This window comes from Nyctereutes procyonoides, unplaced genomic scaffold, assembly GCF_905146905.1.
Source record: "Nyctereutes procyonoides isolate TBG_1078 unplaced genomic scaffold, NYPRO_anot_genome, whole genome shotgun sequence".
Taxonomy (NCBI): Eukaryota; Metazoa; Chordata; class Mammalia; order Carnivora; family Canidae; genus Nyctereutes; species Nyctereutes procyonoides.
Genome location: NW_026575024.1, coordinates 22,329,919 through 22,356,043, shown reverse-complemented (window position 1 = coordinate 22,356,043; position 26,125 = coordinate 22,329,919). Strand labels below are relative to the sequence as shown.

General features: G+C 48.7%; 1 protein-coding gene across 1 annotated transcript in view; it reads right to left on the bottom strand.

Annotated features, from left to right (window-relative positions):
* SOGA1 (suppressor of glucose, autophagy associated 1) overlaps positions 1-26,125 on the bottom strand; it is a 73,810-nt gene that overhangs the window by 28,302 nt on the left and 19,383 nt on the right. The window contains exons 2-6 of the mRNA XM_055300315.1: positions 23,699-23,923; positions 17,820-17,978; positions 5,709-5,771; positions 3,855-5,036; positions 1,732-1,872 (exon numbers count right to left, since the gene is read on the bottom strand). Coding sequence (XP_055156290.1) covers positions 1,732-1,872; positions 3,855-5,036; positions 5,709-5,771; positions 17,820-17,978; positions 23,699-23,923 — 1,770 coding nt within the window. The remainder of the gene's footprint in view (positions 1-1,731; positions 1,873-3,854; positions 5,037-5,708; positions 5,772-17,819; positions 17,979-23,698; positions 23,924-26,125) is intronic.

The following is a 26,125-nucleotide window of genomic DNA, read 5'->3' as shown; positions in this document are numbered from 1 at the left end:
ATATAATAAAATCCTAAGAGAAAGACAGTAAAACTCTACATTTTGAGGGGTAATTGTATTTATAAGCATGTGTAGCTAAGTACATGTTCTGTTTAGACAACATTTAGGCAATGTTCTGTTAGACATCTATCCTGTTAGATGTCAGGATGATGACTAGATGGGGACCAGAAGGGAAGCTTTAAGGACAGGTCAAATGCTCTGTTTACTAATGTGCTCGCTGATGACAGAGGAGTGTTCAGTTTGTGAAGGTTGTTTGAACTGTCCACTTACAAGACAAGCGCTTTTCTCTGTGTGTTTATATACTTCAATTTACAAAAAAAATTTTTAAGTATTTCTGGCAACACAGAGAAATTTTTATGCTGTCATGTTAAGCAGGAAAAAAAAAAAGGAAATGTCATCTGCCACTCCTACATAAAACCTTCCCAGGCATGGCAAGATGTCCCTCTGTGAAAAAAAAAAAAAAAAAGAACCCACATATTATCTGACCAATAACATGGAAACTTAGCAATGGCAGGTACTCTGACTTAAGGTCTATCTTGTATGCTTATTTTATATTAAAGATCCTTGCAGGGCTGGATACTACCTGCTGTCTCTGGTGTTCTTCTTGAACTCAGTGCCTAACACAGAACCTGGCAAATGCAACTGCTCAGTAAAGAGTGGCTGAATGAAACAATAACTGAATGCATGCAGGTAAGCTGGCCTATTTCCTTTTCTCGGAAAATGAGACCTAAGTATCTCATGTTGTGTTTTGTTTTGTTTTGTTTTGTTTTTTCCCCTTTATGCCATGGCTGCTAGGAAGCTTGGACTTAGAGAGTTTGATCTATCAAGGGATATTCTCCCCCTGGATACTTACAGACTGGCCTTCCTGGGACCACAAAATTGCCTTCTCATGGATGTTCAGAAGAAAGTGGTGCTTAGGTTAGGGCACACACAAGGTTCTCCATGTCTCAGGAGTCCCTGGGTAAGTTCCGTCCCAATCCACATGAGCCTTTTCCTACTTCAGGTTCATTTATGAAGTGCTAACAGAGACTTAGAACGCTTGGGAGGGACTCAGAACCACCAGGAATTCCTCAAGGACCAGGGAATCCGAGAAATTCTACAGCCACCACCCACTTGAATTCTCCCATGTTACAAATGGGGGAAGATGCAGCCAGAGAAGGGGAACATGCCCAAGGCCACAAAGCCACAGTGATGGGTGCCCTGAGGCCCTGAGATGCGTCATCCCCCTCCTCCTCCTCCTCACCCAAAGGGGACCAGGTTTTAACAAGGCTTTTCATGCATTTAATCCTTTCAACAGCCCTCTGAGGGATCACCTTTATTGTAAAGGTAAGAAAACTGAGATAAGAGAGGTAAAGTGACTTGTCTACAATCTCACAGCCAGTACGTAGCAGATCCACAATCTGAACCCTGTCAGCCTGACTGCTGCCCTCCTGCTAAAGAAATGGTTTCATTAAATGACATAAATTATTCAACTCCCAGTGAAATTTAGTATAGCAAAGCAAAATCCATCTCTTCAAATGAGTTTATAAGCTTCCTTTTATCAGGCTGAGAGAATGGCTCAAACGTCCTTGTCTCCCTTTTAGCCCTTGCTGCCAGGAAGCAGGGAACGAAACAGAATACTCAAAGTCCGTATCATCATCAGCTAAGTTTCTCCACAGATCACCCAGCCTCTGGGAGGCCCCAGTCACTCTCCTCCTGCCCTTCCCCTTGCTTGATCAAGCCTAAACCCACCTCAGAGGCATAGGAATCATTGTCTTCAGCTCTGTAAGGCCTGAAGTTCCGGCTGGGGTCAGGCTTGGAGTCCAAGTCACCACCACGGAAGGGCTCTCGTATCCTGGGTTCCCATTCCGGCAGATCCCTGAAGTCAGGCGGCTGCACCCAGAGCCATAGGCAGAAGAGATGAAAGGTAATAATGAGGAGGGGCTCAACGGGTGCCAGAAGCAGCCAACCCTCCAGCCCCAGGGCTCTGGTCTCTACAAAAGGCTCTGACCAGCCACCTGAGGGCTGGGGCCTCAGTGGATTCAGCTCTGCAGCCCAAATCCAGCCCTACAACTACTTGGTGAATCTCTGTCCAAAGGATGAATGAGTAGCTAAGTGGTGAGTGCAAACCCTGATCTGGTGAATGTCTGCCTTGCACACAAACCTTCCGAGCCAGCCTCAACTGTCCTACCATACGTGCAGCCCCAGCTCATTCCTACCTCAAGAAGAACCAAGGGGGACACCTAACATGGGAGGAGTCTGCTTGCTTAAAAAAGCAAGAAAAATCAAGCCAGATCAACAGGGCACAGACTAAAGATATTATGGCACGATACACCGTGTAGTTATCGAAAAGAAAGAGCTAACTCTCTCTACAGACATGGGAAGATCCCTTACACTGCTCTCAGGAGGAATATGCTCCCTGCAACTCAGCCATGCTCCTGCCGGTTATGCTGCCTTCACACAGACCGCTCCCTCTGCTTAGAACACTCTTTCCCTGCTAATTGACCCTGCTGTTCTCAGCTCAGATCAGAGGCCTTCCCTGGCGTGGAGTCTAGATCATTTTCCTTGTTCCCAGAACCAAGTGCCCTTTCTTGAGAGCCCTCATATCTGTCATTTCACATTCAGTGGCCTGATATTTTGATTAACATCTTTCTTCCCCACTAGATGACAGGGGGCGGGGTGAGGCAAGAATCAGGTCTGTTTTTGCTTACCATGGTACCTCCAGCACTGACACAAAAAGTATATGAGCATTAAAGATAGCAGCATAAGCACATGAACCACTAGATACATTACACAAGAAAAATCAGTTGTGTGGCCACAGGACTTATCACATAAAATAACTTGGGTGAAAAACAAGTACATGAGAGGATACATACAGTAAGACTTAAAAGGACACGCTATGATGACATGGTCTGGGTCTGACCCACTTGACACACACAGCCACTGAGCACTTGACATGTGCCTACTGGGACCAAAGCGCTGAAATTTCAACTGCATGTCATTTTTACTGATTGAAATGTAAGTAGCCACATCTGGCTATTGGCTTCTGTACTGGACAGCCCTGCTCCAGACTACTAATAGTGGTACCAGCAGACAGTAAGAAGCAGCAAGGAGGAGGCTCTCTCCTTTTTATCAGGCACATCTGAAACTGCTTGAATGCTATGGATTACTTATTGCAAGGATGCTTTTTTTAGGGGGAAGACAAGTACATCTGCTATTTTAGTTTTTCTAAGTTGTATTTTATAGACATTAAGCCTGGAAGTTAATTCCTTTAGGAAGCCACGTTTCTTGCCTTTGCCTAAGACCTGACTGGATCCTTTTTTTTTTTTTTTTCAATAATACGTGTTTTAAAATCAAAATTGCAAAAGAAACAAGAATAAAGAGCACCTGGCCAAAAAAAAAAGGCCTTTTCCTCCCTCTTGTCCCTTTTTTACATCACCCCTCTATGTAACAATAGTAAATTACTAAGTGAATTGTGGCATATTTACTAATTAAATCATATCCAATAATGGAAATGAACACAGTATGGCTATGTGAGACAACAGCGAGTGAAAGAAGCTGGGCCCAGGAGAGTGTGTGCTGTATGATTCAGTTTATAGAAACTTCGAAGATGGATAAAAGTGCATCAAGAGAGGGGTTACCCTCTTGATGATCTCTCTTGATGGGGATAGTGGCTACAGGAGACATGAGGAGGGGCTCCTGGGGTGCTGGTCATGTTCTAGTTCTCGTTCTGGGTGATGATTACACCAGTGTTCCCCTTCGGAAAATTCATTGAGCTGTACACTTGTGCGTGGTATGCCTCTCTGTCCTATGTAGGTTTCAGTACAAAGTTTCTAACAAAAAAAGGAATAGGGCCCGTGACTGGGACATCTTACCTGGAAGTCTGAGCCAAGGTCTTTGGCCAAAAGAATCTCCTTGGAGGGCCCCTGAGAGCCCAAGGCAGGCAGCGTTGAGAAGGGCTCCGGTTGCTCCTTGGCAGAGCTCCCAAGGACGCTGTCTGCCTTCCGTGTGAAGGCATTGAGCTCCTGCTGGAGCATGCTCAGCCGCATCAGGATGGCATGGATGAGCTTGGTGTCCCTGGGACCCTCGCTGTTGTCAGGGGCCTCATGTAGCCGAAAGTCAGCACACTCATTGTCCAGATACAGGCGGAGGCCAGCCGAGAAGCCGTTGGCATCGGCCACCAGGACATCGATGGCCTTGCTCACCAGGGCGGCCTGCTCCCTCAGCCCAGGCAGCGCTTCGGCCTCCCTGGCTCTGCAGAGCCGGGCAGCGTGGGGGCCGTGGGCCTCGCCGAGAGCAGCGGGCACACACTGGGCAGAGTCCCCAGCCTCGGCGTCCGTCTCCAGCATCGGCCGTGTGCTCTGGCAGGAGGCAAGATCACAGCGCTGGAGGTTGGAGAGCAGCACCCGGTTCTCATACTGCAGCTTCTTGACCTTACCACTGAGCTCCCCAATCTGCAGCTTGGCAGCCGCCAGCTCCTCCTGCGAGGGCTCACTGAGCACAGAGCAGCTGTCTTCCGACAGCGTCACGTCCAGCTCGTGCTCTGAGCGGTACTTGGCCAGCTCGGTCAGCAGCAGCTTGTTCTGGTCCTCCAGCTCTGCCGAGGAGCGTCGGAGCAGCTCAGCCTCCTCCTCCACAAACTGCAAGTGTCGCCGCAGCTCCGCCAGGCTCTCCCCGCACTCACTGCCACCCAGCGTAGAGAAGGCCAGGCGAGCCTCCGCACCTCTGCAGCCACAGCCGTGATCCTTCATGTCGTCCATCTCTGCCCGCAGGCCTCGGTTTTCTACCTCCAGCTCCACGATGCGGCGGCTCAACAGGTTAGCTTCCTCCTCCACCAGCTTCAGATGTACCTTCAGCTCGGTCTCCCGAGAGTGAGGCGCATCGGCCAGCTCCTCAGCGGACAGAGCGCTGTCCAGGTCACCGTAGAGGGAGCGGTACTTGAGCAGCTCCTCTTTCATGCTGTCATTCTCCTTGGCGAGCTTGGTAAGCTTCTTGCACATGAGGGCTGACTCCTCCTTTGCAAAGTGCAGCTGGCACTTCAGGTCTGCACTGTCCTCCTGGGGCCCGATGGGCACAGAGACAGACATGACCCAGGAAGGTTAGCATCGCAAGGCTCAGTACCAGCCACAGCATTTTGGAGAGCAGTAACTATGTGCTGGGGGTAGGGCAATGAATCCGACTAGGCTCTGACTCTCAAGGAGCAGGGGAAGCAGAGAAGGAGACCTCCTTGACATTCAGCAAAGATGGAGCATAGTACAGCCTGGGAAGTCCAGGCGGGCTTTCTAGAGTAGGTGATATCCTGCCAGGCAACTGTTGCTGCTACTACTACTTCCATTCCTACTAGGGTTTCCTCATTTGTAAAACGGTGCAATAAAATCACTTCCTCATAGAGCCATAGGGAAGATTAAATGAAATAATGCACAAGAAGTGCCTGGCACCCTGACAATCCAGGACCACTTGAGGCTAACTGCACTCTATGCCTGACCTGTGCTACATCTATATATAGCACTTTATCTTCCAGGATGGGAACCATGGGCTCCAGGCATGGTTTTGGGAAGTGAGGTGAGTAACAAAGCTAAGAAAATGAAAGAGGAGGGTGGGGTTGAGGCTGGGGAAGAGTGGGTACCTCCAGGGACCCCCCAGGCCACTTGGAGTTAGGCCTCGGCTCTTCAGATTCAAACCTGCCTGTGGGGGCTACCCTGGGGGCCATGGGGACCATCAGGAAATACCTGCACCGAAGGCTTCTTGTCTGTCTTCCCCAGGGAGCGGGTTCCTCTTTTCTTCAAGGAATGCTAGAAAGAAATTAAAACATACAAACAAAACAGAAAGCTCATGTGGGTGATGTGCATCATAGAGTAGTCAAGGTGCCTAGAGTTCCATTGAGGGCCCCCTCCTTGCCCAGCCTAGCCCAGCCACATCCAAGCCTTCACCAGCACCAACCAGTGAGCCAAAGGGGCCCTCTAGAACACCCAGCAGGACAGAAGCATCTGAAGAAAGGACCCTGATCACACCTGCCCAGGGTTCTCCCCCCGCCCCCACACCCCTACATTAAGATCCAGTTGGCCTGGCCCAAGACCCAGAAATCTGGGTTTCTGTTCTTCTGTGCCTTTCATTCACTCACCAAAGACTTCCTGAGTACCTATCATGTGCCAGGTGCAACTAGGCGTAGAGAACACAGCAGTGATCAAGCTAGAGAGGGTACCCGGGGAAGATGCTGTGCCACTCCAGCCAGATCCCCTGCCTCCTAAGAACTGGGGTGCTTGTTCCCCTAACCAAGACCTCAAAGATGAGTCCCCTCCCAGTGATGCCATTGGCTGAGGACAGCCACCTCATTCAAGGTCATGTGCCCTCCATAGGGGTGCCCACATGCAATGACTGGTCCATGCCTCCCTGCCTCAACTCAAAACAACTATAAGTAGCCTTCCCAGCTCCAGGGATCCCCGCAGGATTAGCTGAGGCCACTGGTATAATTGCTCTGAAGATCCTTGGTGGCATTATTCCCAAGGGGCCTCTTCCATAAGCAGGCAAATCTTCATTTCGGGGGAATCCTGTCCTCATAGACTTTAACTTGAAATGCATACTAATAAACAAAATGCAAAAAAATAACTAAAATTAAAATTAAAAATGCATATGGGTAGAACACATCATAATTACACAGGAGGGACTGCTCAATTTTTCACTATTTAAATTGTAAGTTTTCATGCAAAATAACGCAATAATAATCATAATTCAGAAATCCAGAATTGATATGCAAAGAAATTGATTTTTTTTTAGAAATGGATACTTTTAATTAGATAAGCAAATTCTACATGAAAAAAACGTACCATAGGAAAGTAAAAATATAAACAATACTGGGAAAAAAATTGCAGTTTATTGCACTGACAAAGGGTTAATATCCTAAATACATAAAGAGCTTCATAAAATAGAAAACAAAAGGCCAACAAACTATATTAAAATGTCCTAGAGATATGAAAAACTGTTCACAGGAAAAGAAAGGTAAATGGCTTGTAACCATAGGAAGATGTTCAACCCTATTCAAGATGGAGAAATGCAAATTAAAACTACACCCTGATACCATTTCTCACCTATCAGATTGGCAAAAATTCAATCATCTGACAATGCATTCTATTGCGGAAGTTATGGAGAAGCAGGAAAAGTCCTATATCACTGGGAAGAATGCAAAATGGCACAAGCCCTATGAAGGGAACTTGAGGAAAGGTTACTAATTTTTGTTAAGGTTAATAATTTTTACTAAAGTTTCTTGATGTTTAAAAAAGTCACTCAGGGCATGCCTGAGTGGCTCAGTTAGTTAAGCGATCGACTCTTGATTTCAGCTCAGGTAATGATCTCAGGGTCTGGGATCAGATCCTGCCACGCCCCCTACCATGCACTCAGTGGGGAGTCTGCTTGAGATTCTCTCTCAGAAAAAAAATCCTTTTTAAATGAAAAAAAAAAATAAATTTTAGAAGTCACCCAGTTAGATGCATGAATCTGCTGAACACTCCTCCCATGAGAGGGATAATTTATATTAGTAGTGCATAACTTAGGTTGCTTTTGACTTTTCAAGCTCAGCGAGTATTTTTTGAGGATGCTTCCAGGTGTTTGAATACATGCTTCCCCATCCCTCCACCTCTCACTCCCATCCCAGAAGGTGAGAACCACTGACTTAATCCAAGCCCCCACCTCGCTGAAGGTGGGAGAAACGTCCCACAGCAAATCCATAGTGACCTGGGACCAGTTCCTGACAGAGCTCTTGATATAGTTCCCAAGACTTGGAAGGAAAAAATATGCCCTTTGATGACGGCCAGAGTGGAGGTAGCACAGTGGCTTTCTACCCAGAAGCACATCAGAATTACCTGGAGAAGTTAAATGAAAAATCCTGATGCTTCGGGTCCCAGATATTGTTGCAACTGGTCCAGGGTAGGTCCCAGGCATCAGTATTTTTAAATAGCTTCCCAGGTTAATTCTATTGCCTGGCCCTGGCTGGCACCAGAGAACCAGAGAAATGAACTCCAGCTGGGGTCTGAAGTCTATCTTGGAGCCCAATCAAATCCTAAAGAGACCTTTTGAAATGCAAATGTAGCAGGAAGACAGAGGCTGATATTTCAGACTCTGGGTGCCAAGAGCAGAGAGCCAGTATCTGAGAAGGGATGATCTGGGATCTTTGAAAAGCAGAAGGAGGAGGTAGGAAATGGGGTGATGCCACAGAACAGATCCCCCCACAAACAGTCCCTCCCACAAGTGGCGCCTGGGAAGCGGGTGCTCAGAGGGACATCCGGGCACGGAGTGAGGGGTGAGGTGGGGGTTCTGAGGAGAGGCTTGTGGATCTGGGTCGGCTTATCACAAGCTAAGTGGGAGGGGCTGTGGCCTCAGCTGGAAGCTGACTCTGGCAACCCCACAACACAGAGTTTAGGATCCTGGGCAAACACCTTCCTCTCCCTAAATTGAGTCTCTTCAGGTGACTACAGCCTCTTCAAGTACTGTGGACTCCCTGGAGGGAGGAAATGGTGTGACAGGAAAGGGGGCCAGCGCACTGAGAGGTACCAGCCACCACCTATAAAGGAATGAAATCATATAAAGTCTAACCCTATTAAAAAACACGGAGGGGGAGCACCAGGGTGGCTCAGTGGTTGAGGGTCTGCCTTTGGCTCAGGTCATGATCCTGGGGTCCTGGGATGGAGTCCTGCATTGGGCTCCCTGCAGAGAGCCTGCTTCTCCCTCTACCTATGGTCTCTGCCTCTCTCTCTCTCTGTCTCTCATGAATAAATAAATATTAGAAAAAAAATGAAGTACTTATAGTTGATACAACATGTGTGTATGATGGGAACATCATGCTACATGAAAGAAGTCAGTCACAAAAGACCACACAATATATGATATCATTTACGTGAAATGTCCATAATAGGCAAATCCATAATGGTGGAAAGTAGATTAGTGGTTGCCAGGGGCCTAGAGAGGCGAGAGCCACTGGGGGGCGGGTGGGTGACTGTTGATGGGTTTGGGGTTTCTTGTTGGGGTGAAGAAACTGTTCAGGGCCAAGAAAGTGGTGAAGGTTGTACAACTCTGAATATTCTGCAAAACCACTGAACTATATACTTTAAAAAGACAAGCATTATCATAGGTGAATTATATTTCAATAAAGCTGTTATTTTAAAAAAAAAAAAAAACCTAGAGCATGTTACCATTGTTACAAAAATAAGAGATGTGTGTGCATGCACACACACAGGATGGGAAAAGCCTGAAGAATATACAGCAGGCTGTTACCAATGAATATGCAGCAAACTCACACTTGGCCCTCTTCTTCCCCCACATTTTTTTGGGGCGGGAGGGGGACATAGTCCTCCAGCTTTTTCTTTAAATGCTTTTTTGGGGGGCTCCTGGGTGGCTCAGTTGAGCATTTGCTTTCAGCTCAAGTCATGACCCCAGGGTCCTGGGATGGAACCTTGCATTTGGGCTCCCCACTCAGTGGTGAGTCTGTGTCTCCCTCTCCTGCTGCCGCTCCCCTTACTTGTTCTCTCTGTCAAATAAATAAAATCTTTAAAGTTTTTTTTTATTACAAAGTATTTTTTAAAATAAATATACAAAAATACATTCTCACTGTAAATCTACATAAGGCTGACAAACCAGAAGCCCACCTAGCCATTTTCTTCCCTAACCCGAGGATGACCACAGCTGACAGCTAGCTGGAGCTCCTTCTCAACCTCTGGGTCTGTGTTTAAAATACTGAAATAGATGGTGCTCTTTTACACTTTTTTTCCTTCCTATGTTTACTTGACTCTGTGATCTTTGATTTTTATAATAAGCACCTTAGGCAGAAGGAAATCCCAAACATCTAGCATTTTTAAGAAGTCTGCGTTCCTGCTACATTATTCTGCATGTTACAGAAACCATGGATACAATATAATCCCATCTTTATTTTCTAAAAATACAAAGAGAAATACACATTGTATGAACATAGAGGAAGGCCTTAAAAAGATAGAAACCAACCTGCTAACCATGGGTTAAGCTGAGTCAGGAGCAAAACTGGGAGAGGTAGTTAAGAGAGGCTTCCTTCTTCTATTTTATATAGGTTTACTATTTCTTTTTTTTTTTTTTTTAAGATTTTATTCATTCATTCATGAGAAACACAGAGAGACACAGAGAGAGAGAGAGGCAGAGAAACAGGCAGAGGGAGAAGCAGGCTCCATGCAGGGAGCCCGACATGGGACTAGATCCCGGGTCTCCAAGATCATGCCCTAGGCTGAAGGCAGGCGCCAAACCGCTGAGCCACCTGGGCTGCCCAGGTTTATTATTTCTATTATTTTTTGGATAACACATTCACATTGTTCAAACTTCAAAAAACCACTAAGGATGGTAGGTAGGCAAAATGGGTAAAGGGGACTGAGAGACACAGGCTTCCATTATGGAATGAATAGATCTCGAGGATGAAAGGTACAGCATGTGGAATACAGTCAATGGTATTATAATAGGGTTGCACAGTAACAGCTGGTAGCTACACTTGTGAGCACAGCATAATGTATAGACTTGTTGAATCACCATGTTGTACACCTGAAACTAATGTAAGGTTGTGTGTCAACTATACTTCAAAAAAAAAAAAATCACAAAAGGAATACAGTGAATCCAAGTCACCAGTTTTCCTGCCCGAGGCAACCCATACAACTAGAGTCTGATGTAGCCATCCTTAGTGGTAGTCTAGGCCTAACATTTGTGTGCCTTTTTTTCTTTTTTTAAAGATTTCATTTATTTATTCATGAGAGATAATAGAGAGGTAGAGACATAGGCAAAGGGAAAAGCAGGCTTCCAGCCGGGAGCCTCATTTGGGACTCAATCCCAGGACCCCGGGATCACGACCTGAGCCAAAGGCAGATGCTCAACCACTGAGACACCCAGGTGCCCCTATTTATGTGCTTTTGTAATAATATTTTTGCTTCACTGAGCTTATCTTAGAGGAAAAAATGCATATATACATTTCTTTTTTTTTAAGAGTTTATTTATTCATGAGAGACACACACAAAGAGAGAGAGAGAGAGGCAGAGACATAGGCAGAGGGAGAAGCAGGCTCCCTGTGTACAGCCCAATGTGGGACTCAATCCCAGGACCCCAGGATCACAACCTGAGCCAAAGGCAGAGAGTCAACCACTGAGCCACCCAGATGTCCCTATACAAATGCATTTCAATATGTGTATGCATAGAAATAGGAAAACGTACTGCAAATATATGCCCCTCCCACCCAAATAATAATTTGGTAATTACTCAGAGTAACTCCCTCTAAATAGTGGATTACAGGAGTGCCTGGATGGCTCAGTTGGTTGAGCATCTACCTTGGGCTCAGGTCATGATCACAGGGTCCTGGGATCAAGCCCCACATTGGGCTCCCTCCTCAACAGGAATCTTGTTTTCCCTCTCCCCGCCTGCTTATGCTCTTTCTCGCTATCTCTCTCTTTCTCTCTCAAATAAATAAAATCTTTATAAATAAATAGTAGATTACAGGTGAATTTTTTCTCCTTATGACTCACTTGTACTTTTCTACTAGTCTTTCTCTATTAAGATATATAACCTGTTGGGGGGAGGGGGAAAATCATAATGAGATGTTTTTAATATGCTTTTCCAAGAAAACTCACTGGACACCTTTCCAAGTGGCAGAGAATAAGCTCTGGGTGGCATGAATCTTATCAGGAAGGGAGGGCAGTGGGCAGAGAAGAGGGGCCAGAGCCGCAAACCCTTTCAAGACCAGAGTAACTCCAGCCTTTTCTGGGGGGAATTGACCCTTCCTGCCACCTCATCAAAGCCATGTGGGCTCCCACACTACTCTTTGGCTCTGGAGGGAAAACAAGGCAGGCTCACAGAGCACAGAGACTTCCTCCTCTCTGCCCTCTCAGGGCAGCAGCTGGCCAGGCGGCCTGGGGGGCTATGGTGCCCCTCCAGGGAGCCAGGGCCTGTCAGAGCCCCTTTGTGGAGGCCCCAGGGGCAGATGTTCTGGCCCCAGGCCTCTGGAGAGTGGGAAGGAAGGGGCAAGGGAGGACAGTCCCAGGCACCAACAAGAATGCCGGTTGCTAGGTGACAGACCCCAAGGGCACATTCTTTGGCTTGGCACACATTAGGGGCTTCTCCACCTACCAGCAACTCACAAGGCTACCTTTGAGCAGCCAGGGTGGCGCCTCTAAGCATCCTTGGTCTACCGGCTTCTAGTAGGAGCATGAGCTCTGTCCTTTGTCCTTCTCCAGAAAACTAGTAGATTGTGTCCAGCACACACTGAAAGGCTGCCTGAGCCCAGCTCCGGAGGGGCCCCCAGCTCTCTAACACGTTGCCTGCTTCCATGCTGCCAGGAAACAAAGATCAACCTTCAAGGAATAAAGTGAACCTTCTGCCAAAACAGCTGGGCAGATTTTCACCAAATATGGAGGGGATATTTGAAAGGGTCTCACTGAAAACACAGACTGTGCTATGTGTACAAAAAAAATTTTTTTTATGTGTACAAAATTGACTCTAGAGGGGACCTGGGGTGCATCTCAAAGATTGCAGCATTCTTCCTCCAGAGCAGCTGAAGCAGCTAGAGGCTGAGTGGCTCCTAGCTGGGAGAGACACCCTCTGGGGGAGGAAGCAAAAACTGGTTTAGACGTGAGCCCCAAAGCAGAAGTTGCCAGGACACACAGCACCAATTGCAGGCATCGATTTCCAATGTAACTGCTCCTTCCAGGGACAAGGGCAGCTTATACAGACAGTGCTTTGCTAAGTAGGCAAAAGAAACAAATCTCTTTTTTTTTTTTTTTTTTTTTTTGAAACAAATCTCTTTAAAGTAAATGCTGCTCTGGACCCACAGCCATGTAGGAGTTGTAAGGGAAACGAGGATAATCAGTATTCACCGAGCACTTTACCTGCTTGTCTCTGAGAAGCAGGGATTCATATTCCTGTTCTACCTTTTTAAAGATTTTATTTATTTATTCATGAGAGACACACAGAGAGAGGCAGAGACAGAGGCAGAGGGAGAAGCAAGCTCCATGCAGGGAGCCCGATGTGGGACTCGATGCCGAGACCATGGGATCACACCCTGAGCTGAAGGCAGATGCTCAACCATTGAGCCACCCAAGTGTCCCATATTCCTGTTTTATAAATGAACAAACTGAGCCCTGGAGTAGTTATACAATTTGCCCAGCATTACAAGTAAGTAAGTGGCAAAGCCAGAATTCAAACTCAGGCCCATATGACCCCAAATTCAAGTTTGTCCTGCACCACATAGACCACTACCCAGCTGCATCAGATGACACCACCAGCAGAATCAAGATTTGAACCTAGGTGATCTAATGTCATGGTCAGTACCCATCAGAGCAGAAAGCAGGACAAAAAGCCTGTGCCAGAGACAGAGATACTCAGCTCCTTTGGAGGTTTTGAAAACAGGTAGGGTCCTAGGAAGGTACCTGGATAGGGCATGGAGGGTGGGGCAATACCCACCAGCCAGTGTGACTTTGGGAGATAAAGAGTCCTGGGTTAGAATCCCATCTTGGTCTTTTCCCCAGTCCCATCGATATGAAGCAGGCCACTCGTTGGTATACACACAAGAGAACTGAAAACATATCTTCATACAAAACCTGTACTCAAATGTTCATAGCAGCATTATTACACTACTCAAAATGTGGAAACAATCCAAATGTCCATCAACTGATGAGGGGACAAACAAAATGTACATCCATACACTGGATTATTATTTGACCACAAAAAGGAAAGAAGTACTGACACATACATGTCAACATAGATGAACCTTAAAGTCATGATGCTGCGTGAAAGAAGCCAGTCACAAAAAAATCACATATTGCATGATTCCATTTGTATGAAATGTCCAGAACAGGCAAATCCACAGAGTGGAGATTAGCAGTTGTGGGGAGCTGGAGGGCAGGGGGCACAGGAATGGACCACTAGCAGGTACGGGGTTTCTTTTGGGGGCAATGGAAACATTCTAGACTTAGATCATAGTGACAGATGTACAACATTATGAATATATCAAAAACCATGAAATTTGACATTTTAAAATGGTGAATTTTATAGTATGTGAATCATATCACAGTTAAACTATTGTCAAAAAGAATGCCACCTGTAAAATGAAGATAACAACACTAGGTATGTAGGGAAGCTGCTGGTTTCACAACAGGAGGAGGTACATAAAATGCCTGGTGCGGTGCCTGGTACAGAGCAAGCACTCACACACAGCAGCTATATTCTAATACATCACATCAACACTTGTATTGGCTTTCTGCCTAAAATACAAGAACGGGGGAATGATACTGGACAAGGGGGAGGCTGGTGTTATGATTCTTGAGCTGCAACCCAGCTGGGAAACAGTGCCACTGCAAAGTGCAGCTAGGGCCGGCCACCCTCCCTTCTCTGGGGGGGGGGGTGATCTCCATGGCAACCACATCAGCTCAGGCCAGGGGCTCCTGTTCCCAGCTGGGTGATGGTATCGCCACAGCAACCTGTCAGGATGGCAAAGGCAGATGTAGATGAGACTCCAGCAGCTCTCGCAAAATTGCTAAGGGACCCTCATCTCCATGGAAACCATGTCAGGAAGGAGGTGGGGAAAAAAAAAAAGGAAGGAGGTGGGGGTGGGGGGAGAAGGCAATCAGCAAATAAACACAGGGCCATGCCCCCTTGCCCAGATCCTGAGACACCAAAGAGCATGCCAGGGAGGGCCAGATGTGCCTTGTTGACATTGCCTTCAAAGGGGAAGTGAACCAGTATTTCTGGAGCACCTACTGTGTGCCTGGCACCACACAGGGCTCTTTACATGCTTGACTACATTTCAAATTTCACAAATAATCACCCTCTCTCCAAAACCCACCTTACTACAGCATTAATTAAAAGAATACAAAGCAGGACGCCTGGGTGGCTCAGTGGTTGAGTGTCTGCCTTTGGCTCAGATCATGATCCCGGAGTCCTGGGATGGAGTCCCAGGGGGAACCCATTTTGGGTTCCCCATGGGGAGCCTGCTTCTCCTTCTGCCTATGTCTCTGCCTCTCTCTGTGTGTCTCTCATGAAAAAATAAATAAAATCTAAATAAAAAATAAAATAAAATAAAATAAAATAAGGTAAAAAATAGCAAAGTCATTTCCCCTTGCTATTCCCACCGTCCCTCACTCCTTAGTTCAGTGGATTTTCCTCCAGACTTTTACTAGGCATTTGCAGACATAAATGCCCCAAAACAAGTCTGTTCTGATGCTCTTTCAAAATAATTAGTGGGATCACACAATACGTGTGTGTGCGCGCGCGCATGGTGCACATGCGCACCCATGTAGCCCTCTTTTTTTTGTTAAAGACCTCTCAGCATCAGTACTTATATATCTACCTTATTCTTTTTTTAAAATTGTGCTGAAGTACACATAACATGAAATTTACCATTTCTAGTCATTTTCGAGTACACATTTCAGTGGTATTAAGTGCATTCACTTTGTCAAGAAACCACTATTCATCTCTAGAACTTTTTTATTATCCTAAACTAAAACTCTCTACCCACTGAATACCAATCCCCCACTCCCTCCTCTGTCCAGCACCTGGTTACCTCTATCCTACTCTCTGTTTCTATAATTTGACTACCCTAACTAGCTCCTACAAGTGGAATCATATAATACTAGTCTATTGATGGCTGGCTTATCTCACTTTGCACCATGGCTTCAAGGTTCACCCATGATGTAGCAGGTGTCAGAATTTCAGTCCTTCTTGAGGCTTACCGAGAGTCCACTGTATGTATGTATATACACTGATGTACATTTGGGATGCTTCTACCTTTTGCCTATTGTGAATACTGCTGCTAGGAACACAGGGGTACAAATCACTGTTCATGTCCCTGCTTTCAATTCTTTTGGGCATACATCCCAAGGTGGATTTGCTAGCTCCTAATAATAATTGCATGTATAATTTGTTCAAGAATTGCCATACTACTTTATTCTTTGTAACTCCTTCATAGCGTTCTATGGTTACCCAATTTTCATGCTCTCATAAACTCATGAGCTGGGTACTGTTATTATCCCAATGTCACAGATGGAGAAACTGAGACTTAGAGAGGACTTGGCTTCAGGGCTTCAGCCACATCTCTGCCAAGGAAGGGTGGGGGAACTCAGGCAGGCTGTCTCTTTCTGAGCCTCAGCTTCCTCTCCTCTACAATAGAAACATGCTGAGTTGGGGCGCCTAGGTGGCTCAGTCGGTTAAGTGTCCGACTCATGATTTTGGCTCAGGTCATGATCTCAGGGTCCTAAGACTGAGTTGCGTGTCAGGCTCCGCACTCAGCAGGAAGTCTGCTCTCTCCCTCTTCCTCTGCCCCCAATCCTGCTCACGTGCTCTCTCTCAAATAAATAAATCTTTAAAAAAGAAAGAAAGAGGGACGCCTGGGTGGCTCAGCAGTTGAGCATCTGCCTTTGGCTCAGAGCATGATCCTGGAGTCCCAGGATTGAGTCCTGGGATCAAGTCCCACTTTGGGCTCCCTGCATGGAGCCTGCTTCTCCCTCTGCCTGTGTCTGCCTCTCTCTCTGTGTGTCTCTCTCATGAATAAATTAATAAAATCTTTAAAAAAAAAAAAGGAAGGGAGGGAGGGAAAGAGGAAGGAAGGAAGGAAGGAAGGAAGGAAGGAAGGAAGGACACTAAACTCCAGAGTACTCTCTGAAACTGTCTCCCCTTTTCACTATCAAGGGTGACAGCAATGAGATGTGTGAAGATGGTTCCCTGTGTTGTCGGCCAGGCCAAGGTGGGGGGGGGGGGCGCTGCCTGACAGGGCCCCACGGCAGCCCTCAGCAGCAAATGCCCCCAGTCTCTGCAATGAGATGCTGTTAGCACATCAGAGCAACACACCCAGGAGGGAGGGCACTGAAGGGCTGTTCTGGCCTCAGGGCTGTGGTGTCTCAGTCCTGGAACACTGGCATGCCTGCCCTCGGGGAAGGTAAGGAGTGCCCTAGAACAATGTACAATCCTAGGATACCCTCGTGAGCAGCCAGAGAGCTGAGACCCAGCTGTGCCTCTATGATCAGGAGCTACCCAAGGCCATCAGGAACACAGATCCCTGAATTCTAAAGGATTCCAGCCCATAGGGGTCACCTAGGGAAGGCTTTCAAGAGGCATTCTGCAGAGCCCACTGGGCTCTGTAAAACCTTGAGGGCATCCCTCCTTCTCTCAGGGGCTATTTCCTCATTCATAAAATGGGTATAATCACAACCTCACTGGGCCTCTATGAAAATTGTTGAGATAAAGTATCTAGCATGGTACTTAACATGCTGCATGCCCAACATTTAGCAGAAGGCAGAAAATACATACAAGGGGAAGAGCTCATATGAACAAAGACAGACAGGCCAGTGCCTGGGGAAGTGTCTAATGTCTTAAAATCTGTGTCAAGGTACTGGCCAGAGGCCCGGCCCCAGCACCACCTTCACACCAAATGGCAGCCCCTAAAGCATGTCTGCACAAGTTATCCCAGCTAGTCTTCTCAGTGACTCAGGGCATCGCTGTCCCATTCTGGAAGTGAGGAAACTGAGGCAGAGGGCCCCACAGGGGTCACTGTGGAATGCTTTCTCAGTTAATCCCCCCGACAGTTGCAGTTCTTTGGCAGATGACTGTCTCCTTCATTAACTTGTAGACTCTTGGTGGACAGGAGTCTTTCACTCACCACTGTGTCCTCTGAGTCCAGCACACAGTGTACACAGCGGGCGCTCAGGAAATGTGTGCAGGAGGAATGAATGCATGAATAAGACAGCTCTGCCAGGGAGGCATGACCGTACAAACACAGCGCTTCCGAGCCCCTGGCCAGGTGGGGCTGGCACACACCCACCTGCCTTGGCCTGGCCCTGCAGAGATGGACCTGTCCTCACCTCTCTCGGCCGTTCCAACTCCGTCTGCAGCACCTGCTTGGCCAGCTCGGTCTCGATAAGCCGCTGCCGAAGCTCCTCGTTCTCCTCCTCCAGCCGTGCCCGTTTCTTCTCCACTGTCTCCAGCTCCTTATGCAGCCGCACAGAGATGTCCTTAGAGACCTGGGCAAGGGTGGGTGATGAGATTGGTAAGCAAGGGTGGGTGATGATCCACTTGGGCTACAGAGCAACCTCCCCCAGCAGACTGTGTCTCTCCTCACCCCTGCTTAGCAGATGAGGAAACTGAGGCACAAAGAAGTCAGTAGAGGGTAGAGGTCACACAGCCAGGAAATAGCAGAAGCAAAACCCAAACCCAGACACCCAGTGCTCCCAATGTCTGTGTCCAAGTTCAGTCTCCCCAGGAAGCTAGAAAGGCCCTGACAGTTTTTAGCAAGGCTTTTTCAATTACCTGGGGCATTCTGTGATTTTGAGTCTCACGAGAGCCTGCGGCAGGGCCAGAGATGCTCATTTTAAAAGTAGGGAAGTGAGCTGGAGTTGAAACCAGAGCAAGATGGGTGGCCCTAGGGCCATCTGAATCACATTGCTGCCAGTGTCCAGCCCGTGACCCTAGGCAAATCATTTTCCCACTCTGTCCCTCAATCTCCTTAACTGCAAAAAGGGTGCAGTGGTAGCAGCAGCCTCATGGGCCCATCAGGAGGACTGAATCAGTTTTGCACAAAAAATCTCGGCCCTAGGCCAGCACAGTGAGTCCTGGGGAGTGGTGATGCTGAAGCTCAGAGAGGGGCAGGACTTGCTAGAGGTCGTGGTGTGACCCCGAGGCTGGTTTCCAATTGTCTGGGATATAAAACATGCTCTAAATGACAAAGGCTGGGCATGTGTCCAGGTCATCCATACAGAAAGGAACTAACAGACCTGCAAACACCAATCCTGGTTCCAGGGATCTGCAGCAAAAGCACCCCATTTCCTCGAGGACACCCTGGAGGTCCAACACCAGGAAAGGAGGCATCCGAGGATGAGGAAGGCCCTTCTGAGCTGGTAAATCACCAGTATCCCTGAGTGGTCCAGGCACTATCAGTTGTTGAATACCTACTGTGTGCCAGATTCATTCATCTTCACTCCAATTCTGTCTGAGGCTTACAGAACAAGTGACTTGACTTGGGGTCATGCAAAGCCAGTATGAGTTGAGCTGGGAGAAGCCCCTGGGATTTGCCTGAGGGGCCAGTGTGGCCAGGGCTCTGGAGGGGCACGAGGGCTTTGCCAGCAAGAGGTATGTGAGGGGCAGAAAGCCCAACGCCCCATGCCTGCCAGTCTCGGAAACAACCGTTGCACCTCCTCCATTCCGGAAGGGAAGAGGGCCCTCCCTGGCTCTGCCCTCTGCCTGGGCTCAGGCCCAGCTCGGCACGGACCCGTTGGCAGTATGAGAGACAGGCCAGGAAAAACAACAGCCAGAAAGGAAATTCAGCACTGCCTCCCCCTGCCTCTGTTGTCCACCGTGGCTCTCTGTCCCTGGAGGTCCCCAAGGGCAACCAGAATCGTGCCTTGTCCACAAAGTGAGATGAGCGACACCTCAATATCAGAACAAGGACTTGGCACGTGGGGAAAACCAGACTGAGTCTGATTCCAGCACTGGGTGTGTGTGTGTGACCCCCACAGCAAGTTTATTTACGCATTCGGTGTCGGGTGGTCATTGGTAAATGGAATGGATACAGCCTACTCCCAGGCGCTGCTGTGAGGATTAAATGACACAATCCTTGGGCTGGTGGCTAGATCATCAAGAAATAGAACTTTTTTTTTTTTTTTAAGAAATATAACTTTTTAATGCACTGTCAGGATCACTGCTTCACCTCTGTGCACTTGGCTATGGTTCCCAGTCTGAGGCTATCAGGTCACCCAGAAAGCCCCTGTCCTGATCAATACTCCATTCACTCATTCATTCATTCATTCATTCATTCATTAATTCATTCATCCTGCTTAGCTGTGGGGGCAGGAGTCATGGGCCAGAATGCTGAAGGCCCCGGACCATGCCTGGGTTCCTTCATATCCGTGTCCCAGCAGCAGCGCACTCTAGCACACCCTAATGCCGAGTAAATGCTTGCTGGAGAGCAAACAAATTCAAGGTTCCAAAAAGTGAAAAGGGAGGGAGATAAAAGAATGGCTGCAATATGGGGAGCTGCACCTACCCTAACTAGATTAGGGATGTGCCCCTCAACCACCCACCCCACCCACTGTCCACAGAAGGCTGTGTCCTCGACTGATGTGAGGGCTCAGCAGCAGGTGGCTTCTCCCCTTGGGGCCAGCTCCTCTCCATCTGAGGGGTTGCTCCACCTACCACGGCCTCAACTTGGGAGGCGACACTCCCCACCAAGAAATCATGATCCATGTGGATTCCCGGATCCTCTTGGGTTCATAAATGACTCTGTGACTTCATCCGTTCCAGGAGTCTGGACACTCCTTCCATCCCATTCTCCACAGGATCTCCTTCCCCAACTGTCCCCGACCCCCAAGGGTTGCTGTGTCAAGAACACTCAACCCCAGGCAGCTGACGGGATTCCAGCGAGAACAAAAGAGCCCTCAATTTCAGATCCCACAGAACCCCGCGCCCCCAGTGGAGGCCCACAAGAGCAAAGAGCCTGGAAGGTAGGAGTCTGGTGGCCTCAGCCTGTCCGTTCCTCTCTCTGAGCCTCAGTGGTCCTGGGTGCCCTTGCCTCTCACAGGTGATTTATAGAATCAGATGTCACTTCCTAACACCATGTGCCTTTCATCCCCTTGGGAAGGGCTTGATTAATGCCATTCTGAGGTGTGAAAAGGAAAGGTCACTTCCCCAAGGTCACATGGCTAGGCAGCTACAGAACCAAGGGTTGAAATCCTGTGGGTCAACTCTAGAGTTCTGCTCTCCACCTAACCCTGTTGTTGGCCCAAAGCCTGAAGACATTATATTATTATCAGCACTAAAAGTATTAATAACGGGGCACCTGGGTGGCTCAGTGGTTGGGTGTCTGCCTTCCGTTCAGGTCATGATCCCAGAGTCCTGGGATCGAGTTCTGCATCGGGCTCCCTGCAGGAAGCCTGCTTCTCCCTCTGCCTATATCTCTGTCTTTCTCTGTGTGTCTCTCAAGAATAAATAAATAAAATCTTAAATAATAATAATAATAATAAGCCCAGCAGTGGGTTCACTACGTCAGATGCTCACAGGGCCCCACCTGCTTATCTCATTTCATGCTTTTATGGTCCTCCCAACTACTCCCAGGGCTAGGGGACTGAGATACTATGGGAGGTGAAGCAGCTGCAGCTTCCGGACACCAGGGCAAATCCCCAAAGCACAAACAATGCGCTCAGCCATGAGGTCACTGTTTACAGAGCTGAGGCCTGTCTCCTGCCAAATGCAACCAGCAGCCTTCAGGCCACAGCCGCCCTGCTCATCGGGCCTCTCAGCTCATGGGCCTCCCTGTCACTGTCACTCTGAATCCTCAGGGAGGGGGAAATGGGTGGTGGGGCCTGGGAATCTGCATTGAGAATAAGCGCTGCAGGGGATTTTTATCCACACATGCGGGTTGAGATTCTGGCCCCCCCTGCCCTGGCCTTGCCCCAGCCACTTGCCATACTATTGCCTTGTAAGTTCTTCTCCCAAACAGTAACACCACAATCAACATTTGCTCCTTTGCTGGGTGAACACTCCACACCAGATTTCATGGCCACCCCACTTTTACTTGAACTATTTCATTTTATCCTCACAAAAATCTCTACAGGTAAAAACTAGTTTTATCTCCATTTAGTGAGGCTCAGAGCTGTGAGGGAGCTTACCAAAGGCCACACACCAAGCAAGTGGGAGAGCAGGTCTTTGCACAGCCGTCTCCCTGCCTTCCTTGTGCTGGGCAATGTTCCCCCTGAGGCTCTGTGAGGCCTGTGGGCCATGAGGGCCACAGACAGAGACAGCCTGAGGAGGGGAGGATAACAAAGTTTCATTTATGGCACCTCCACCAATAACCAACCACCTCCTTGACAAAACCACTAGAACTGCAAAAGCTCTAGAGATTTGGCTGCTCTAAGCCCCATATTTAACAGAAGAAGAAACTGGGGAACCTGGGTGGCTCAGTGGTTGAGGGTCTGCCTTTGGCTCAGGTCATGATCCCAGGGTCCTGGGATCAAGTCCATCAGGATCCCCACAGGAAGCCTGCTTCTCCCTCTGCCTGTATCTCTGCCTCTCTCTGTGTGCCTTGTGAATAAGTAAATAAAATCTTTAAAAATAATAATAATTGGCTATCCTTTACAAAAAAAAAAAAAGGAGAAACTGAGGCCCCAAGCAGTGGCCCAATGTCAGTCTGGGCACGAGCCAAGGAGCTAGCAGAGCAAGTCAGAGAGTCCCCAGGGATACCCAGATCTGGGGTCCCCTCCCCAGCTGGGCCATCAAGCCCTTACAGGAAATACCACAACTCTGAGAACCCCTAAAGTGCCTGAGAACAAGCCTAGCACACCGGGCAGAGTGCAGTGGCCAGAGGCATCCAGCCAGGGCCTGAAGAGATGAGCTCAGCACTCCAGCTGCAGGGGCGGGGAGAAGAGGGAGAGAAGGGGGCAAGGTGGATGCTGATTGGCCAGTTCAAATCCCAACAGAAGGGGCGGCTTCCCCGTGCCTGGAGCAAAGAGACCACCCCCCTCCCACCCGTTCACCAGCTGCTCTCCGCTCCTCCCAGGGAGGTGCAGGCGAGCTGGCCCAGTCGGTCCTCCTCCCCCGTTTCTCTCTCTAAGGCTGATTCTGGTGTGAATGCCGCAGATCTCCAACCACCCAGGCCCCAATTCTGCTCGGTCTGAGCTCCCGGGGCTCCTCACCCCACCTCCCTCTAATCCAGGGCCTGGGGTTTGAATACCTGTATAACCATTTATCCAGAGGGCTGCCTTGTCAGGGAGCTTTGGCCCTGGGGGCACACTCTTTCTGAGCTCAATGTTCTCATCTGCACAGCAGACGTAATCCCAGGGTGCACACCAAAGACATGGGAAATGTGAGCCTGCCTGTGGCTCCCAGTTCCCCCCCCACCCCCAGGCCCTTACAGAGAGCAATCTCTCCCTCTGCATTCCTCCTCTCCACACCTGGCTCAGGCCCCCTCCTCCTTTAGGTCACCCCTGCAGGAAGAGCCCCCTAGAGCCCTCAGGGCTGCACCTCCATCCCCAGCTCCAACATCCTCCTGCTCACACTGGGCCCCACCAAGATCTCAGCCCTCAGCCCAGGGCACACAGACAAGAAAGAGGTCTGTTCTTCTAGAGGCCCCTCCTGTCAGCCTCCAGCTCATCAGCAGGAAGGGGAGGTCAGATATGGGAGGCTGATAAGCCTGCACTGTACCAAGTACACACCAAGTGTCATGTGACCTTGCACAGGCATTTCCATTCTCTAAGCCTCACTTTCCTCATCCAGAAAATGGGACTAATAATAACAGCTAACAGTTTTGAGTGTTTACAGTGACATCTTACCTGTATTCTCTCTTCTAACCCTCATAGAACCCTGTGAGGCAAGGGCTGCTATGATACTCATTTTACAGATGAGGAAACTGAAATTTAGGTGACATGCTCAAAATCACCAAATTTAATAAATTATAAAAAAAATTAAAAAAACAAAGAACCCTCCACAGATAGTGAGTGTAGTGAGTGCAGGGACAACTCAGAGCCCAGCATGTGGTTGACACTCGGAGTGGCTGCCTTTAGTAGGATTCACATTTATGATATCACTTTGGAGCCCCCGTGGGAAATGGGTCATCAGCTCACGATGGATCCCCCCTTTACAGATGAGGAAGCTGAGGCCCAGAGAGGTAGGGTAACTTGCTCAAAGACACACAAGGAGCGAGCTGTGGGCTGACCCAGGCTCGGCGGAGGCTTGGGGAAGGCCCAGAGCTTACCTTGACATCCTGCTCCAGCCCACGGATGAGCTCCCCATCCACCTGGCCAGTCTGCGCAGCACGGAGGCTGCGGCGCTCAGCCTTGCGCAGCCGGTACTGCAGGATGCGGCATGTCTTGCTGGCCTGGTCTAGCTGCTGCCGCAGCTCCTGCAACTGGTACACATCCTCCTCCATGTAGACGTCCCGCATCTCCAGCATCTCAGCCCGCAGCTCCTCGATCTCGTCCTGCAGGGGGAAGGGGATGGTCAGGTCACCAGGCCCTGTGGCAGTGGCCTATAGGTCTGGAGGCAGACCACACCCAACACTCTCCTAGGCCCCTTGGGGGCCTGGGTGTGGGAGGACCCCCAAAGACATCTAGGTCCTCATTCTCAGAACCTGTGAATGTGTTACCTTACATGGCAAAAGGGACTTTGCAAATGAGATGAAGTTAAGGATCTCAAGGTGGGGAGATTTTCCTAAATTATATCTGGCAGCCCAATGTAATCACGAGGGCAGGCAAGGAGAGCAAAGTGCGAAAGGTGACATGATGACAAAGACAGAGGTCAGAGAGACATGTTCTGGAGATGGAGGAAGGGCCACAAAGTGGGGAATACAGGCTGCCTGCTGGAAAAGGGGCTAGATCCTCCCCTGGAGCCTGGCTGTGTGGCCTGGCCAACAGAGCCCTGCTAACACCTTGATTTTCAGACATCCAACCTCCAGAACTGTCAGATAATAATCTGGGATGGTTTTAAGCCACTCAATCTGTGGAATTTGTTGCAGCAGTAATAGGAAACTAACTACTCTGGGGAAGCAGGACAGGCTCATTCAACAAGCATCCATGGGCACCAACTATGTGCCAGACCCTGTGACAGGCACAGGGGTGGAAAGGGACAGCACAGACCCTTCTGCATGGAACCCCAGATCACACTGGTGAGACACATGATAAACCAACAAATTAAAAATCCAAATAAGGGCAGCCTGGGTGGCTCAGTGGTTTAGTTTAGCGCCGCCTTCAGCCTGGGGCATGATCCTGTAGGGCTCCCCACAGAGAGCCTGCTTCTCCCTCTGCCTGTGTTTCTGCTTCTCTGTGTCTCTCATGAATAAATAAATAAATAAAATCTTTAAAAATAAATAAATAAAAAAAAATCCAAATAAGAGTCAAGAAACAAAACCCCCACACTGAGGTAATATGCTAGACTGATGACAAAAGGCCAGGTCCAAGGACATGGTCAGGGTGGCCAACTCCATAGAAGGGACATTAGAGCTGAGGGAAGAAGGAACAGCCATGCAGGCAGACAGCCAGGGAGAGGTGACTCTAGGCAGAAGGTCTGCCTAAAGTGTGTGCAAAGGCTCAGAGACGGGTCAGAGCTCAATGTGTCAGAAGTCAGCAAGGTGGCCCGCGTAGCAAGAGGAGGGTGGGCTGAGGCTGGGCAAACACACAGGGGTCAGTCATCTAAGGCCGTGGAGGGCCAAGTAAAGAGTTTGGGTTTTAAGCGGAGGGTGTTGGGGGGATGACCTCACTTCCTCAAGGCAGCTTCTGACCACCCGTCATCAGCTCCCAGATGTCCCTCACTTCCCCCTTTGTCACCACGAGAACGTCTGAATTCTCTATCTAATCGTTTGTCTTCCCTTTAGTGTGAGTATCGGGGGGGGGGGGCTGCCCCATGTCTACCCTGCTCCCTGCTGCATCCCCCCACACCCAGCACAGGCCTAGCACCCCACAGGCTCCCAACAAACATTAACTGAATGAATGAATGAATGAATGCACGTCCAGTTATGCAAACAACCACAAAAAAGACACACCAACCTGAAACCATCAGTGGACAGAATGTAAAGGGATGAATGAGGGAACCCAGCAGGATAATTATGATGTCTAATAACAAATGTGGAAACTGAGTCACAAATAGAAATATCTACTCTTAGTATGACTGAATTAAGTAAGATTGTACACTAAAAAGAGAAACTGAGTCACAGGGGAGGAATGATCTGCCAAAGGCATCCCTGAAGAGCCAGAGAAAGCCGCCAAGGGCAGTACTGATGAGCGCAGGGCTGGGGTAGGTCGGAGAAGCAAAAAAACAACTCTGCAAGCCCCAGGGAGGAGCCACCATCCAGACAGTGTGTTCACTAGCCTCTGCACCTTCCTTTCCCCAAAGAAAGTGGGTGGCTCCCTCTGGGGGCATGGCCTGGGGTTGCCCAGAGCCCCCTAGAGACTGGGTGGGTCGGTTTAATTCAGGAGCCATGTTAGGAAACAGGCCAGTTCTCAGTGTGAAAGCTCACCTGTCTGATTCCTGTGGACTATTTCTCACATGGACAGAAGATGAAGAGGGAAGGAACAGGTATCTGATTCTCCCAACGACAGATACCATCCGGTTCCCACCATCAACCCTAGGACTTAATCCCCACTTGCCACCACAGGCTCCCCCCTAGGGATGGCTTCAGCAATGTGGA